General features: G+C 38.8%; 1 protein-coding gene across 2 annotated transcripts in view; it reads right to left on the bottom strand.

The window, feature by feature from the left end:
- Nucleotides 1-1949: 1949 nt before the first annotated feature.
- LOC139473499 (chitinase-3-like protein 2) overlaps nt 1950-18660 on the bottom strand; it is a 29191-nt gene continuing 12480 nt past the window's right edge. For both annotated transcript variants that reach the window (XM_071256119.1, XM_071256120.1), the window contains exon 8: nt 1950-2645. In XM_071256119.1, coding sequence (XP_071112220.1) covers nt 1986-2645 — 660 coding nt within the window. In that variant the 3' untranslated portion in view covers nt 1950-1985. The remainder of the gene's footprint in view (nt 2646-18660) is intronic.

Raw genomic sequence — 18660 nt, 5'->3', positions numbered from 1 at the left:
ACTAAATTGTAGTTTTTACATTTGTGAAATTTATTTATTTAATATTAATTTGCTTTCTCTGCCTGTCATTTGTGTTCCTAGTTGGTGTTCAACAGTAAATCTGGTGTAGTGAAACAATTTAAATATGTTCTGGATCAATTATGAAATCATAAATTGCTATAAATGTTAAAAAATATTCCTTGGTGTGTTGTACGAATAAAATTTTACTTGTTTGTTTTAATCATTGATATTATTTCTAGGGTAAATTAATGTAACGATATATACAATACATTCTTCAGATCTCATGCATTTGCGACAGTGGTTGAAGTGGAAGCATTAGGTACAAGGCCATGCATGAATCCTTAACATGCTGAAGTATTGTAATTATTGGCCTCGTTGGGAAGAAATTGGCTGTCAAATGAGTAAATGTAAAAAGTCATAGCAAGAGAATAATCAGTGATGACACCGGGTGCGAAACGGTTTAGCGAGTCGTGCCTCAACGTTAGATAATGTAATGCTTTTCGTATGTATAGTTATCTAATAACAGAACAGAATAACAAAGGTAGCGTTGAGCATCACCGTGAAATCACAGGTACCGAGAATATACCAATTACCGATCTCTTATTCGTTTTATGAGCTACATTCGTTCATCGGTGACTCAATGATACATCTACTACAGTGACCCAAGATTTGTCATCCTCCTCAACTTCCAGAGAGAATGATGATATTTTCCAAAGATCAGGAAGGTTGCAGCATGTTTCTAGGGTTTTCAGTGTAATAATCACGGGCATATAAGCAAAGACAGAGCAGTGACTGCTCAACCGTTTCGCGAACAACAGGCGATATAAGTGTAAGGATACAGTGATTCGTGAGTACAGCTCTGTGTGAATATTTGTCGAGTACAACTTAATCAGGGTGTAGAGCCTGAAGTAAGCCAAGATGTAATACGAGAGACTAATGGTGCCAATTTGGTAGCATAATTTTATGTTTACCTGTATGGAAATGTCCCGTTATTTCCAATTTTTCTCTCGTAATTTCCAGATCATATAAAAAACCTGCGACATTACGAGAAAATAATTGAATTAACTTGAGTATTTTTTCAGATAAACTTGAAATAACGAGAAAATAATCGAAATTACGAAAAAAATAATTGAAATACATGTAACAAGAAAAAACTCGATTGTTTCGATTAATCGAAATAACAAGAAAAATAAAAGCAACGAGGAAATGATTAGAATAGCGGGAAAATAATCTAAAATATGAGAAAAAGATCGAAGTAACGGGAAAATAATTGAAATTACGAAAATATAATCGAAATAACAAGAAAATACTCCAAATTACGAGGAAATAAACAAATGATTGAAATAAGGTCAAATTTCGATTTTAAAAAAGCTACCAAAGGGGCATAACTAGGCTTTCGTGTTTAAGCAGTTCAGTGAAATCCATGAGCAGGGTATGGTGCGGACAGAAGAAGTACAATAATCAGTCATCCATGACCTTACCGAGCTCAAGCGTGAGTTGGGTTTAACGCCGCACTGAACAGTATTTAAGTTATATCACGGCATGTCAGCTTGATGTGGGAGAAAAGACCAAAGTGATGCAGGTCTCAGACGTATACCAGCTTGGTGACACCCACGTCGCGGGTATGGTGCTGACAATCCTAGAAACAAAATCGGTGCCAACCTCCAAAGAAAAAGAAGAGAGTCTGCAACAACCGGAAATACAAGTTCCAAACATTACACGAATAAGTGTACTGTTGCCATGACAGGAGATGTTCGAGAAAGACAATGTCCTGACCTGCCGAAGTCATCAATGTCGTGGTGACTATGAAAAAGGACACGTTTGCACCTTATATATGGGCAATTTAGTCCAAGAGGCTACCATCAAAAACCGTATTTTGTTCTTCTCCGGGGGAAAACCATCAAACTTAGAATTTGATAAACGGGGACGTAACACAGCTAATTTCCATACAAAATATTTTATTTGAAAATATACCACTGTTACCTTTACCATACAATTTTAAAGAAAACTGTAATGAAAAAAGCAAATCTATACCAAATACAGTCACTTATGCTACCACTCCCTGCAGTTATCGCCATAGTCTTCTTCGCAGCCACGTCGCCACTAGCTGCTTCGTTTTCAACAACAACATCTCCAATAGCATTCCCTCCTGTATCACCCTCCTCCCCTTTCCCCACGTGATCATTAACGATGTTGTCGCTTTCGCCACTGTCGTCATGGTTGTTGTTGACGCCTGGATCGCCATGGTTGTTGTTGACGCCAGGATCGTTAACGTCCCGACCGTCAGTGAAGGTGTGAGGTCGTCGTGTTGTTTTGAGGACATCGTTGCCGCTGTTACTTGGCATGGTCTTGGCAACCGTTGTCGTTTGCGTTGGAGATGTCGTTGGTGTGGTTGTTGCCGTAGTGGTAGTAGCAGGGGTAGGTGTTGTCGTCGTCGTCGTTGAAGTTGAGGTCGTTGTAGGGGGCGCTGTTGTGGTTGTTCTGGTTGTCGAGACAGTGATGTCATCAAAGTATCTAGCAACTGTTTTTACAATTGACCTAAGTAGTGGATATCTTCCCTTTTTGCAAAAAGTTCCTTTGAAGTCATCCAAGTCAAGGCACCACAGCATCACACCGCCCATGTTATTCTGAATCGCCCATTCGGTCTGTAAATATTACAAAGTATTTCAGTGAGATACGCTACGGAAGTCAGTTGTTGGGTTAAACGTGTATCAACTATACCACAGTGTGTCAGTAAAATGCACCGAAAATGGACACGACATATTTTCTACTTTGTTGAAACCCGCGAGCACAATGATACTGACAGGCCAAGGTTCATAATCGGGGGAACCTGTGTGTCATTCGAAGCTACGACCAGCAGTAGTATAACAAAGGACCCGTTGGGAGGATTCCTGTTGAGAATAGATTCCTAGCGCTCTATGCGTGTAGTACGCGGCGACTTTTGTCCCCGCCACTTGAAATAGAATAACGAAATTTTGCAAATAACTGACGAAGATACGTGAAAACAAGCCATTCTGCAGGTAAGAAACATTGCTTACAGTAATGACAAATTTTGCAAAGTCCACTTTTCAAGAAATATTTATTTTTCTCCCGATAATTGTCATGATTGAGTTTGGGATCACCAGGTCACAATCCGGTGATTGGCAGTCGGGTGACTATAGGTTATAAGTAGCAGCGTGTGCAGCGTACGTACTTTACCAGCACGAGGTGTTCTCACCTTGCCTAACCTTAGTGTTCTAATTTAAAAATCACCAAACCATGCATTCGGCATAATTGCAATGAACATGAATGGCAATAACACGCATAAATAGCCTATTGCTAGTTTGACATCACTCTCTCAATCACCATTTCAATCAAAATATTTTACTACTACTACTACTACTACTACTACTACTACTACTGCTCACCAGGTGACCATAGCAAGAACAGACTAGTACAGACTATAATCCACTACTAGTACTACTACTACTACTACTACTGCTACTACTACTACAGTAGTATAGGTAATGGGGGTTCTGGCTCACTTCCACTGGAGTTGGATTCATACTACTACTACTACTACTACTGCTCACCAGGTGACCATAGCAAGAACAGACTAGTACAGACTATAATCCACTACTACTACTACTACTACTACTCACCAGGTGACCATAGCAAGAACAGACTAGTACAGACTATAATCCACTACTAGTACTACTACTACTACTACTACTGCTACTACTACTACAGTAGTATAGGTAATGGGGGTTCTGGCTCACTTCCACTGGAGTTGGATTCATATACCTATACTGCTACTACAGGTAGCATTTTTTATGTGTAAATGACTATGCGATTCAACGATAGTCATGAGTTGTATTAAACGAAACATCAATATTAATTAATAATGAATAAAATTTACTATAGCCCACGAGGATATTGGAAAGGTGTAGGAGCAATAAAAAAATTAGCCACCGCGGCTAAGGTATCTAAAGATGTGGCCAAGGATTGGTTAAAGAAACAAGCGTTGTGGCAAATATATTTACCGGCACCGCGTTATATACCGAGAAAGAAGTTTGATATTTCTACGACGAATGAAGTTCATCAGGCTGACCTCTTGTTTCTTCCCCACGATAAGGTAAAACGCAAAACGTATAAATACGCTTTAACAGTAGTGGATGTGGCTAGTCGATACAAAGAGGCTGAGCCATTAACCTCGAAAGATTCAACAGAAGTAGCTAATGCACTGAGCCGCATATATAAACGCGGACCACTAAAATGGCCTAAGCTATTTCAAGTAGATCCCGGTCGCGAGTTTATGGGATCGGTAACTAAACTCTTAACAAAGCACGACGTCAAAATCGTCCGTGGTGAAAGAGAGGCCCACCGCAGTCAAGCTATCGTCGAAAGATTTAACAGGACATTAGCGGAACGTTTGTTTGGCTATCAGTATGGGATCGAAATGAAATCCGAGCGATTGAGATCAACCGAATGGGTGACACGATTATCAGCCGTTGTATCAGCGCTGAATAATGAAGTAACGAGATTAATAGGGAAGAAACCATCCGATGCTATTAAAATGAAATCCGTGATTTCCGAATCTTCAGCACCGAGGAGAGGCAAAGAACAAAAACTTCCGGATAGAGTAAGGGTAAGATATTTATACCAGCCCGGTGAACTCGAAGGAGGCCCATATGGTCCCTTAAGACGTATAACATTAGTCGATTGGTTACGAAAGAAGGAGAGCCTATTCTTTATTATCTTCAAGATGGACCGGGTAGGGCATTTGTACGAGAAGAGTTGTTCATAGTTCCCGACGGTACAGTATTACCACCATAACCATAAGCATAGGTAGTTACACCATCATTATCAATCCATCTCTTTGTATCTAAGGGGGATAATGATGTCTTGTTCATTCTTAATCCATATATCCTATGATCGTAACTTCTTAAAGAGTTCATCTCGTGTTTGAACGTTCTACCGTTGAATAATGATTCTTTATACTGTTCGTGTTTGATATGCTTTTTTACAACATACTTCTTAACACCCTTGGCTTTTCTTATCTCTCCATGATCAGACTTTTTTATAGAATACATCTTAGGTCTTAATCCCACATACTCCGCTATAGGAGTCCCAGCACATTCATCCTTCATCTTACCTAACACCTTTTTATTTACAACACTGTGCAGTGGATTATCTTTAGGGTAATCGCTCGTGTCGTACATATCTATTTTTTCTGCCATATCTTTATACACATCCTCGGTTTGTATTTCCATCAACAAAGAATCTGTGTCGGTATATGACACCTCGCATCTATCACCGTATTGCTTCTTAAGTTCGTTGTAATAAAAGTCATACATTAAGTGTTTTGACAAGTCGAGAATACTCATACCGACGTACACCGGTCTGTTGAATTTTATATTACTCTTTTGCATATGCAACGCGGCTAAGTCGTTATCGAATATCTTGCTTCTGTTAAAAGCCGGACTGGCTATAAGTTTCCTGAGTCTTTCTTCCTCATTAGATCTGACTAATTTAACATCAACACGCTTCCTTAGATTCTCCATAGTTTTACCAAATACCGAGTTATTCATGAGCTTATACAGATTTTTTTCGAAATCGCTGGTGGCTATCTTTCTTAAATCTGAGTTCAGCCTTATATAGGGCTCCATCCAAGGGCTTTGATCAAACTTTAGAACTCTGTGTATTTTCTTAAGTTTCATACCTAACGATAGATATAACTGGAGATTTCTGTAGTGAACTATATATTTTGTCTTATCCATCAAATTTGGTACGAGTTTTTCTACATTAGCTAACCTACTATTACCCATCAAGGAGTGTTGATATTCCGACATCCAGTCTTTATTAACCATTAATCTTTCGGGAGCTAGCGGATAACTGTTATGGTTTATTATTAGCCTTAGAATACCTTTTCGCTGCCATCGATATACCCCCTCTTAATCCTTTCTCAATAAACAAGTGCATATCGTAATCTGTGAGTAATTTTAGTTCTACGCCGGTCTTCTTCAACAATGCATCCCACGATAGTCCGGGACTGGAATAGTACCATGCCGGGTCCAAGCCGTATTGTTTTAAACACGTCTTTCTAAATATCTCGAATATATCGGCGAGTAACAGTACATCGGTTTTTAAGTACAGATCGTGATAATCGCCTAAATTCTTACAACCTAATTTATCCCAGACCGTCAGAGCGTGTTCATAATCGGCATCTGTTATTCTAGATTCTGTTAAGTTACTATAGAATGATTCAAGGGGTGGTAATTCAGTTTCTTCGAATCTAGACCAATCATCCATATATTCGTAAGGATATACACCTTTTCTCAGCAGCAAATGACGAGTTATCTTATCGGTATATTGATTTGTTATAGCGAAGTCATCGGGATTGTTCGCTTTAGCTAAATTGTCCAGGGAAGATAACAGAAACTGTACGGAGTCTATGAATCTAAGCCCATTACTTTGCTTTATTCTAGATTTCCCATCCTTGTCCCTATAATGTATAGGTTTAGTCAACGAGAACGAAATGTATTTTTCCATATTGTTAGGAATGCACGTTAAACCGCCGTCGGTCTTTGAGATAGCTTGCATAATGAGATGTGAATCGTATCCTCTAAGGTTATGAAACACAACGGGGATGGGTATTGTTTGTGCATTCATTTTTAGTTTCAAGTTACACTCGTTATGAGCGGCTCCCCGATAATTACCCGTGACGTGACAATGATCTCTTACGGAATCCCCATCCAGGGGTTTATTACAAACGTGACAACTCGTTGACTTCTTGTGGGCCCTCCAATCATCTATCGTCATACGCATGGGTTTCTTACACGATAAATTTTCCCTGATTATTCTCTCTTCATTTTGTAGATATTCTAGGAACTTTCCCGCTGCATCGGGACCTCTGTAAATCACCGGAGTGTTTGTTTTCCCATCATACCTTACAACTATATATCCAAACCCACAAGGAATATGTTCTTGAGTTTTGTACGCATTATTATCGTGGTTGGTATTTTCTATGGGTTTGATAAGCGCTTCGAAGTCGGCGTAAATTACGTACGGTACTGGCATTTGATTACAATAATGTTCAAATTTTAATATATTTTTTCCCTCTTTAGGCATATCGATCCTGATAGCATTCTGTCCAACACCTCTATAGTCTTCTTTATGCGCTTCTAATAGATCTTGTCTGCTGTACCCATGCAGGCATCTTTCGCAGAAATATTTCTTTTCCTTATGTTTTGTTTGATCGTATAGCACCCTGTTTAAACTCTTTATCCATGTACAATGATATTTACCATCTTTTTCGATTAGAAATGAATTGATTCTGGGAATATGTTCCGGAGCGGAGCTTATCCTGTGTACAACAATTCCTTTAGAATGTCCGAAAACATTTATAGCTAAATTATTTTGCTTTTCCACCTTATCAATTTGTGATATTGGTGTAGGTTCGTCTATACCATCGAAGTTGAGTCCATCGTTTTGGGGATAGCTAGAAGGTCTATCCGGATGCTTGTCTACGGGGAACAATGCAGATCTTATCATCATTCTTAAACAATCATCGGATTTATTTTTTACGTTAATTATGGCTTTTTTCTTCTTATAATACGGGGGTAAATCTATATAAGATCCACCTTTGAAGGGCATATAATTCGCTATATCTAAATATAAACTATCGATTCTATCCACACCCCAACCCGAACCTCTATTAGTCCAGCGTTCTAAAGTTTCCTGTATCCTCTGAATTGATGTATCTAATGATGCGTCTATAGTATCGGATTCGGTTATAACTTCTTGATTGCTACGGAAATATGGTTCGGTATATTCGACGCTATCGTCTGCGTTACTTTTACTCAATGACATTTTAATCGTCAGCTGGTATTTTATACTTTGTAAATCATCTAATTCCTCGTTAATTTTACTCGATATGATGGGCTTAATATCGTTAACATCCATGTTGGAATTAATATCCATCTTCCAACCTCTTAGATATTTACCAACGCCGGCGGATGTGGGTACAAATATTAATTCTTGTTGTTGTTGATTATTATCATCCTCGTCTTGTTCTTGTTGATTATTATCTAGTAAAGCGATCAATTCAGCTCTTCTCATTTGAGAATAACCTCTCAGCCCACTGTTTCTCGCTCGAACTTTGAGTTCTCTAACAGTCAGGGATGGTTCCAAACCGAGTAAGGTAATCAATTCAGCTTTTCTCATACGAGATTATCCACGTAGACCACGTTGCTTTGCCATAGTCTTCAACTCTCTGACAAAAACCATAGTGGTTGAATGGTATATGCAAAATGAAACAAATGTCTAATTGGTTGTTTTCATATATCTAAATACGTATTCTCCCCAACCTATTCCTCTCATTGATGTAATCTCTCTTCCTAGAATAAATAATCTGATTCCTGACCCTATCAGCACCGTGTTTCTTACATAAACAATAACGACCTTTGACCCCTATCCCGCATTCAGAACACTTATAGTTTATGTGTCCACGCTTGATGTAATAATTGTGTATACCGCAGTAAATTTCAACACAGCGGCGGTTACATAGAGTCGTCTTCCCCATGAGTGTAAACTTGCAGTTATTCATGGTATATACATCTATCATATCATTTGTCTAAATGCAAATCACATCTACACTAGGGTATAGCTGAAAATCAATAGAGCAGTCAATCCCATAATCACAAATGTGACCTCTCGGTCTTTCTGAGCCTCTGAGGGTGTATAAAACTGACTCATTGTTGGTCTCGGTATTGGGTCGATTTTTTTCCCATAAACGAGGAAGTATTCGTGCATGGCAGATTCGACATCCTTAAACGTTTGAATTGAATGTCCTTCCTTAATCAGTTGTTCATGAATAAAGTCTAATCTCTTCATTCTCTGCTGCGTATATTGTAACTGAGCTGCTTGGTATTGTTCTAATGCTTTATTATGTCGTTTACGCTCCTCTTCAACTTCTTTAGCGTTTGATTCCCTCAGACTGGAAAATAAATAATTACTCCCCGAAAAAGCTAGAGCATTAACAACAGCTCCACCGACCATCATCGCAATTGATGCCATATGAATATAAATATTCAAATGTTTAATTACTTCATTATGTCTTCCGGGATAAGTCCTTGTTTGATGAGCATATTCTTTCGTTGCCATTGCTAATCCTATATCCAGAACCATCATACCTATATCAAATCCATTAAAATCTAGCTTGGGAGGTGTGGCTTTAGTAATCATTTTAGCCATACGGGCATAGCCAATGGCCAAGCCGGTGACCACCGCTGAATGATACGTCGCGTTTACCAACATTTTACCGTCTGTAACTGGAGTAGTCATGCTTCTTATAGCATTATATGAGGACTAACCTCTAATTGAACTTGTTGTTGCGGCGGGGGTGACGTTTTCTCTTCTCCGGTCTTATAAAAGAACCATACAGCCGCTATACCAGCAACTCCTACTAGTGCCCATGTTTTAATCGGATTTGAATTATTTATTAATTTTGCTTTGCGCGCCAGCCCTCCCTTTCTTCCAGCAGCTATTTTTTGGGGGTTCTTAGTAACTCTAGCTTGTTTTTGTGTTTTCTCATTCACTTGTGGTTCCTCATTCACATGTGGTTCTGTTTCCGCAATCTGTTGTTGCGTTTCCGCAATCTGTTGTGGTTGCGCAATCTGTTGTGGTGTCACCTGTTGTGTCTCCATTATTATTAAGTGGGCACGTATGTTTAAATTGACAATACCTAGCCGTTATTAAAGCTGTGGTGAACGGAGCTAAGAACATTCCGAATCTATGATAAAACTCACAGCTCACTGAGCTTATAGCATGTTCGATGAATGGGTCTTTCTCTAGAGATTCGCATAAATACATGCGATGTTCTGCCGGGATGGGGAGAAACGTACTAGCTACGACTGTGTATAGTTGTAATATAGACGACCCTATAGTCATGGTAGCTCCCAGTCTAGACTCATAACGCGCATACAGTTTTTTAATCTCTTCGTCGGTCATGTTATCAATTTTTTCGATGGTATAATTTTCTCCCAAATATTGGGAACATTTTCCACCGGCTACCAAAGCCGCGAGTCTTTCTCTATGTTTATCTAAAGATTTATCTACATCAGATTCTTTGAGCATTTGTTCGATGAGTTCGTCGCATTCCATAATGTAATACCTAAGGAGATATTTAAGTCTAACATAACGGAATATGACATATCCAATACATCCCGTAATAATGAACTGTTGCGAAAGAATGAGGATTTCGAACCACATTTTATGTAATATTAACCGCTAATGTTCAATTTGCTACATTTTGCTACATTTTGCTATAATTTGCTACATTTTTGCTACATTTTGCTAAATTTTTGCTACATTTTGCTAAGCAATTGCATAAGCAGCTGGTTGATCGGTTTTTAATACGAGTTTACAGTGCTTCGTTGCTGCTAACACTTTTCTGACTTTGTCACGTTCACCCTTGGTATAAATGACATCATTTTCGCGTAAACATTCCTCGAATGAATCTCGATCTTTGCAATGAAAGAGCGCTACCCATTTGGTCTGCTCTCTGAGATCTTTCAGGACAGAGTTGTATTTTTGAGTAAGTACCCAAACGCTATGTTGAGTATGCCTTCCGGAAAATGCTAAATACGAAAGCATATCTTTCTTTTTTGTTAATTCTTTACTCGTGCTGCAGTCATCTATTACGAAACGGGTTGATTCTCCTTTGTATTTTTCATGACATACTCGGAGACAGTCTTGTAAACGATCGCCCGGATCGACTCTGTGTACCCCGTCGTCATTCATTACCCAATCTCTCGATAGGTATGTTTTATTAACGCTTATAGTCGGGCACAGAATAATAATATGATCGAAAAAGTCCCGATAATGACTTTGTAAAATATCTAGAATAAAAGCTGTTTTTCCGCAGCCCGTTTGCCCGCATATGATAGCGCAGTGCGGATCTTTAGGTAAAAGATTATCAATAGATTGCTTGCACGAATCTCCCATTTTTTATATTAAGTTGCGCATCCATAATCACGTACAAATATATGTTTAATTTACCAGCTGATTCCCCGAGCTTCGTTATCTGTATGGTGACACCCTCATTAGCATTTTCTATTCTCCTCCCACTGCCGTGTAATTGGTCATCGTCCGTTGTTCGCATGTCGAGCCATAGCGCGTACTTCGAGGTGAGGTATTCACCCATCGATACACTCCCGAGAGACAGATCTTTCACGACCGCGTTTACTTCCGGAGAGCGTTTTATAGAAGGAAGTTTTTTAATCTCATCCCACTGGTGATACGCTAGCATTCCTTGGCTATATAGTTGATTAGGAACGCCCTCGATAGTCAATTCTACTTTTGTAATCTTGGGATTGTAGAACTTCTCGGTATTTCTTTTAAACGCATCGGAGGGGTCCTCGAACAACATTAAAATACCCTTCAACGACCTCGTGGGGACGTTTAGATTGATATTCCACATCGTATCTTTTTTGTCCCTCGTGATCTTTCGATGTCGCAGCACGCGATCGTACAAAATAGCTAAACTTCCCGAATACTGGTTACGAATTTGTCTGGCTAATTCGGGATCCGTTATCATATCGTACTCGAGCGAGATATTGTCAATGGAATAGCAAGCATCTTCAGCGGATCTGATTACTCTACCGTAGTCGTTAAAAGTGAGTTCGTATTCTAACCTATCTCCTAGGGATGCTTGATAAAAGGGCATGTGGGAATCTAGTAATTCAAAGTCTAGGGGAACATAGAATCTGTTACCTAATGCGTCGGCAACGGCCTTATCTTTTTCGTTGGTATCAACACCATTTTCAGCACCTACGCGCAGTCTCAATGTGTTCTTATTACAAATACCTTGGTACTGTAAGTTTTCCCGCTCTTTATCCGTTCTCCAGAGATCCATGTAACAATAGTATACATCGCTATCGTCGATACTCAAAATCTCATTACCGCTAATTTTAATAGCGATTTTCTTAACGATAGCACGACCTAAGTTCTGAACCGGCTCCCTGTTAACGTCGGTAGAATTCAAAACAATCGTAAATGCTAGTCGGACAGTTCCCGGAACTAACACATCGTGTGCGCCGAGATTAGGAAAGCGAACCAGAAGCGTTTGATTCTGATCGATGGTACTAGGGTTATTAGTTATAGTTACAGACTGACGAATTGCTTTGACCCCTAATTGATCTCGAAGTCTACGTTGTGGGTTTAACTTGCGTCCGTATTGCGAAGACATTGTTATATTGAAAACATGTACCCTATGTTTAATATAAAAATGACTAATTTTGAACATAATGACTTTGATCTAGATAACATAACTGATACTAGTACCATCGAAGAGGGTACTGATGAAACCAGCTTTATGAACCCAACCGTAAATGATGCCCTTTTACAATCAGCCGTTGATGATTATTACGATGCATTAAAAGAAGATAAAAATTATGTTATCCCAATAGGTCGGGACTATTCAAAGTTTATGCTAGATAGTAAAGGAACATTGCGAGTACGTGACTCTCCGCATATTGAGCTTATGCATTATAGTACTCGTAAGCCCCTAGCCTTGTCTACTATAGCCGGCAGACATAGCCGCGGGTTTGTTCGTGATAAATTAGGTTTTGTAGAATACGGACGAGAAAAACTTCCCGCGAAGACTACTCAGGCTCTTCAGACTATGAGGAAAGAACTCGTTAATACAGATGATTTGGAAGCACCCTCGATGGTGGCCTCGGACGGACTCGGAGAAATCTTAGATACCTATTACGATAATTCCATGTTACAGGTATCGGAGTTCAGTATTAGGGAATTACGAGGTCTTGACAAGGCAATGCGAACTATGCGGGGAGAACTGATAAATAATATAGCCAAGCTATCCGAAATCGACAAACATATAGCTCAAGAGAAAACAAAACTCGAACAGGCGGGCGATGAATTCAGTAGACGCCGCGTTGCTGAAAGATTGCGTAACCTAGAAGAGGAAAGATTGGCCCGCCTCGAAGCAGCTTCCAGTAATAGAAAGGCACTTCGTTCGCAAATCAGTCGTATTCGAGAAACTATCGATCAAGTCCTCAACGATGATACTACACTGGCCGATAAAATTAAAACATTGTTCAGAGAACAGGGAATAACAATTGCCAGTATTTTAACCGCATTGGGATTTATTATATCGACTTTGACTCTCTCGTTAACAGGTGGTAGCGGCGGATCACCCCCTAACGATAAAAACGGTATAAAAGAGTGGATAAAAAAGCATTTAAAAGCATTAAGTTCAGCACTGGGAAAGCTAGCTGAGAAAGCCGCGGACGCACTTCCCGGTATTATAGGGAGTGTTGTTTCCTGGCTATTGAATTTATTAGCTAAGACCACCACTTGGCTTAGTCAAAACTTGTGGGGGTTGATCGTAGCAATTGCAGGGCTGTTGTACGTATTCGCTAAAGACTATTTAGCCAAATCATGAGTAAGCCAACCGAGACTCCACCCACTACAAGCGCTGTTTTTTCATCGATATGTTGTTGATTTTTAGCCGCAATATGCGGTGACACTTGTGCATCAGTAGATGTTTGAGCGATAGTTGGTGTTTGTGGCTTTACTATTCCCTTTTCGCCCGTGATCGTTTGCGTTATTAATTCGACGTTCATATCTGAATTTATACATGGTTTTTGTTGATCGGTAGCGATAACAATTTTATTATTATAGCCTATCACTTGACCGATCTTAAGTTCCATATTACTCGGAGACATGTATAGTCCCGGTGCATAAACGTAGTCCACTTTGGATTGAGCGTACTGTAATGTATCTTGAAAACGCTTTATAGACGATGGTATGTCAACTGGTGAATTAATGGCGTCCTCCACGTTTGCGACAAACTGTTTTTGCGCATCGAACGCTGTCCCAGTACCGATTATGGACGTTCGTGTTTGCGATTGTGCACCGAGAATTGCCCATACATAAGTTCTTATCGATTCATTAACTCTTTCAAATCCTGGGTTAGTAAAATTATTTTCCGTTTTATCATTAAGAAATTCATTCCAAGCGTCTGTTGTATCGTTTGGATGCACAAACTTTGTTATAATATAAGGAATGCCACTCTCAAAGTTCATACGATCTGCTCTAAACTGTTTATCCGAGAGAGCAAAGCTTGAAGGGATCACACCCTCTTTAATTAAATAATCGCTTTTATCTTTAATAGTTCTTTGTCCAGAGTACGGAATACCTAGACCATGGCTAGGTCCTTTAATGCGCCAATCTTTACTCGTAGAAACATTAAATTCATTACAAATACGTTCGAAGGCCCTCTTATCATAAATATTATTTGCGTGATTCCATGCTGGATCCAGCGGTAATGGAGCATTAATTTCTTTAAGTATACGTCTAATCTGATAGTACACGTGAAATAATATAACAGACTTATATAGTTTAAATCCTGGGGCATTAACAGATACGCCACATCCCGTTGTGGCACACCATACGGCAAAGTTTAACTGATTCTGCCAAAATTGCATCGGATTGTGAAACCAATCGTTCACCATTTTATCGTTAGTTGCCAGGAAACTGTATTTTTCAAAGATATCGTGGAATTTAACGAAAAATTCAGCACCAGAGGCAGTTACTATAATCGATTGATTAGTAATGTATCTCGATTTCAAATTTAAGTTATGATATAGTATCATTGTATATTTAATATGTATGTTACACTCCCGGGAATAACAAATGGCCAGTCTATTGAACTGCTTCAAACTATCGATAACTCGGATGGACAACTCGAAGTAGCTCTATGCGATGTAACGTATTACCAACGGTGGACCAATATAAATACTGCAAAAGATAATAATAGGATAGCTCTAGTAACCTCACGTGGTAATATCAAATCCATTACTATACCTGATGGGTATTACAGCGTAAGCTCACTCAAAGATGAAATTTTTAAGCCTAATAGAATTAGTCTCACACAAAATGAGGCGACTGGGACAGTGAAATTCGACCATGAAGACCCAAATATAATTTTATTGGACCGATCACCTACACTTGGATTTACACGCTTAGTTGGTACAATACGCAAGTTACCAGATCAGGAGGTTAAATTACCTGATTTAGTTCCCTATAAAGAGTTGTTCATCCATCTTGATCAAATCAGTACGACGGATAATATTCATCAAGAAAGTCCTTCAACTCTGCTCAGATCTGTTCCAGTGAAAAATGAAAAATATAATAGTGGTAGAACGGAATCTTTCTCAACATTACAATATAAAAAATTAAAGCGTGGTATTATTTCAGGCCTCAAAATTTCTGTATTAGATGTAAAACACCAACCTGTACATATAGGATACTTAAGTGTAACACTCCATATTATAAATAATGGTTGATTCCATATTAAAGTTATGATATAGTATCATTGTATATTTGATATGTATGTTACACTCCTGGGAATAACAAATAGTCAGTCTATTCAACTGCTTCGTACTATCGATAACTCGGATGGACAACTCGAAGTAGCTCTATGCGATGTAACATATTACCCACGGTGGACCAATATAAATGCTACGAGAGGTTATAATAATGAGACAGAAATAAATGGTCAAAAACACATTATACCTGATGGGTATTACAGCGTATGCTCACTCAATGATGAATTTTTTAAGCCTAATGGAATTAGTCTAACACAAAATGAGTCAAATGGGTTACAGATTTTAAACGCTGGAAAAAAGGATGTAAAGCTTTACAGTAACTTAGCATACACACTTGGATGGGGAGGAGAAATAACAGTAATCAAGACATCAGATCAGGGACTCTATTTACCCGATTTAGTTCCCTATAAAGAGTTGTGCATCCATCTTGATGAAATCAGTACAACAGATAATATTCAACAAGAAAGTCCTTCAACTCTACTCAGAAGAGTTCCGGTCAAAGATGAAAAATACAATAGCGGTAAAACGGAATCTTTCTCAACATTACAATATAAAAAATTAAAGCGGGGTATTATTTCAGGCCTTAAAATGTCTGTATTAGATGTAAAACACCAACCTGTCTATATAGGATACTTAAGTGTAACACTCCATATTATAAATAATGGTTGATGCATCAGGCCCTGGAACGATAAGACAATGTAATACAATTGCGCTTTCCGATCTCGGAGACACGGAAGGATTCGGTAAACCCGGTATCAATGGTAAGTTATACGCTTTACACTTACACGATAATGTATACAAGCGGAAAGAAGTTACATTCACGGGTAATCTAGAAGATTTAAGCGATGTCGACGTTAGTAGACTCCTTAAAACCACTCCGTACAATATTATTTACAACAGTGAGAATAAATGGACTATGGTCGAAGCAAACATCAAGTGGCTACTGAATATTGTCATTACCCCACCTTATGCGATGATGGGTAAGGGACATAATTTAACTAAGATAATAAATAGTGGCATCGTACTCGCGGCCTATATCCCGTCAAAACGAAAAAGTGTGTTAGTCACTCCCCTGTAGGGCTGCAACGATACAGGAAGGTCACGATACGATACGCATCTCGATATTCTGCTCACGATACGATACGTATCTCGATACGCCATGATAAAAAAACAAGACTTAAGCATGTCAAGATTGCACCTTTCATGATTTTGGAATAGTCAAAATTGTTTTATAATAACAAGACTACTGAAGTTGTTCAGCTTCAAAGTGGAACTTTCTCTAACTTTCCTTAAAAACAATTCAAAGTTCAAACACCAGAAAATAATTAATGTGCTCCACCAGTGATACAACGTCAAAGAATTTTCATGCAATGGTCGAAGAAATTGTATCCGAAATTATTGTTTTATCAGGAATAATATATTCCAATAGCGTGTTACCTTAGTTGCAGCTTTTATTATATATATATTTAAAATTATAAGAACCACAAGTGTAGCATTTTGGTACTGGTGATTGCTGTTGCAGGATATTTTTACGCATGGAACAATTTGACCAGTCACCCTAGGCACTTCCCGTGCTACATGTATTTCGATTGCGAAAACGTTCATGTTGACATATATTAGCCAAATTGCCACAAATATGACTTTTAACGAGTCAAAGTATGGCATTTTTAATATATGTATCCATTCTATAGCAACTGAAGTTCGTTTCAATGCGTCAAAAGCGGTAATCTGAATGTGGTTGCTGTATCTCTTCACACACGATTTCACATAACTTAATGAAAACAATATTAAATGAAATTTGGAAAAAAAATTATTAAAATATATTACAAACACAAGTCCAGATATACAATGAACACGTTTTAATAACAAGATAGTATGATAATGGTATTGAATTGCGTGCTTCAGTTCGGATTTGCTGACAGGTATTTCCATTGTTATGTGCTTGCGGGGATCAGCTGATAATGTTTTTTGAGATGGGGAAAAACATCTGTCGGTGTAAAAACTGAGCTTATTAAAATTGTAAGTACGTTTCTGGGAGCCATGCGTTACCGCGCGCTATAACCAAGTTAGCGATTTATTGAAAGGCACAATAGCGAGGAAACGCTGTATTTGAGATTTGCGTTCCGTATCGTGACGTATCGATAAATGGGCCTACGTTTATCGTATATCGTATCGTGGGTCAAGTATCGCGATGCATCGGAATATCGGTGGATCGTTGCACCCTTACTCCCCTGCCAGAAAAACCAGGTCATATGTTATATAGTCGTCCGGCAATCCAAAATGTTAGTTTAAATTTGGTTACAGAATTTGATGATATTAAACAGAACTTGAGTGCAATACCTAATATTTCTACGCTTATTATTGAAGTCTTGTTCGGAGATGCACCGGTAGATGCCTTCGAAATATTACCAGGTCTATCGATTAAATGACTCAAGAAACACGAGCGTCAACGTTGCAGTATTATTCATGTCGGAGCATCACCCGTTACAACCCTCGAGGGGGTTCAAAATATTAAAAGTGACAGAATTTCTCTTACTAAGATATTCTTGCCGTATAATATACATTTGATAAGGTTGATGTATGCTATCAAAACATTTAAGCAAGACCAATTAAAGACTATTATATATTCGTAATATACACTATGAGTTTATATCCAGCGCTCGATGAAAAGATGGAAACTGTTGATGGATTTCGATTACATCAAACAAGCGACATAAAACATCGAATAGAAAAGGATAGGGAGTTGAGACTTGGATTGTATAAAAAGTATCGCAGAGCCGTGAATGCTCTGGTTGGAGTTGACACCGCTCTTGTAGTGGCTGGCATGGGACTCGGTGTAGCCGGTGTCGGTTTACTATCAACTTTAATCGCCGCGCCTATCGTGCTCGGCATGGAAATAACCGCCGGAGTCTCGGGACTGACAGGAATAGCGATAAAATTCATTTCTCGTAGGTTGCAAAAGAAAGCATTAAAACACGATAGTATTCGGATACTCACCGAAGCAAAGTTGAACAGCATTGAGGATCATATTTCGACAGCAGTGGCCGATTGTAAGATATCCGAGGATGAGTTTCGTTTAGTGCTGTCGGAACTCTCAAAATACAATGAAATGAAGCAGGAGATTCGATCAAAATCTCGTAAGACCAGTGGTATTAGAGAAGACGAGAAAAAAAAGTTCATAGAACAGGGGAGGCAACAAGCGCGTCAATTATTCCGTGCCAAAACCAAAGAACTGGTTGGAGATTAAAAATAAATTGCTTACTAT

Source organism: Haliotis cracherodii, unplaced genomic scaffold (genome assembly GCF_022045235.1).
Source record: "Haliotis cracherodii isolate W230 unplaced genomic scaffold, xgHalCrac1.p SCAF_29, whole genome shotgun sequence".
NCBI classification, from domain to species: Eukaryota; Metazoa; Mollusca; class Gastropoda; order Lepetellida; family Haliotidae; genus Haliotis; species Haliotis cracherodii.
This window is presented reverse-complemented; position numbering and strand designations above follow the sequence as displayed.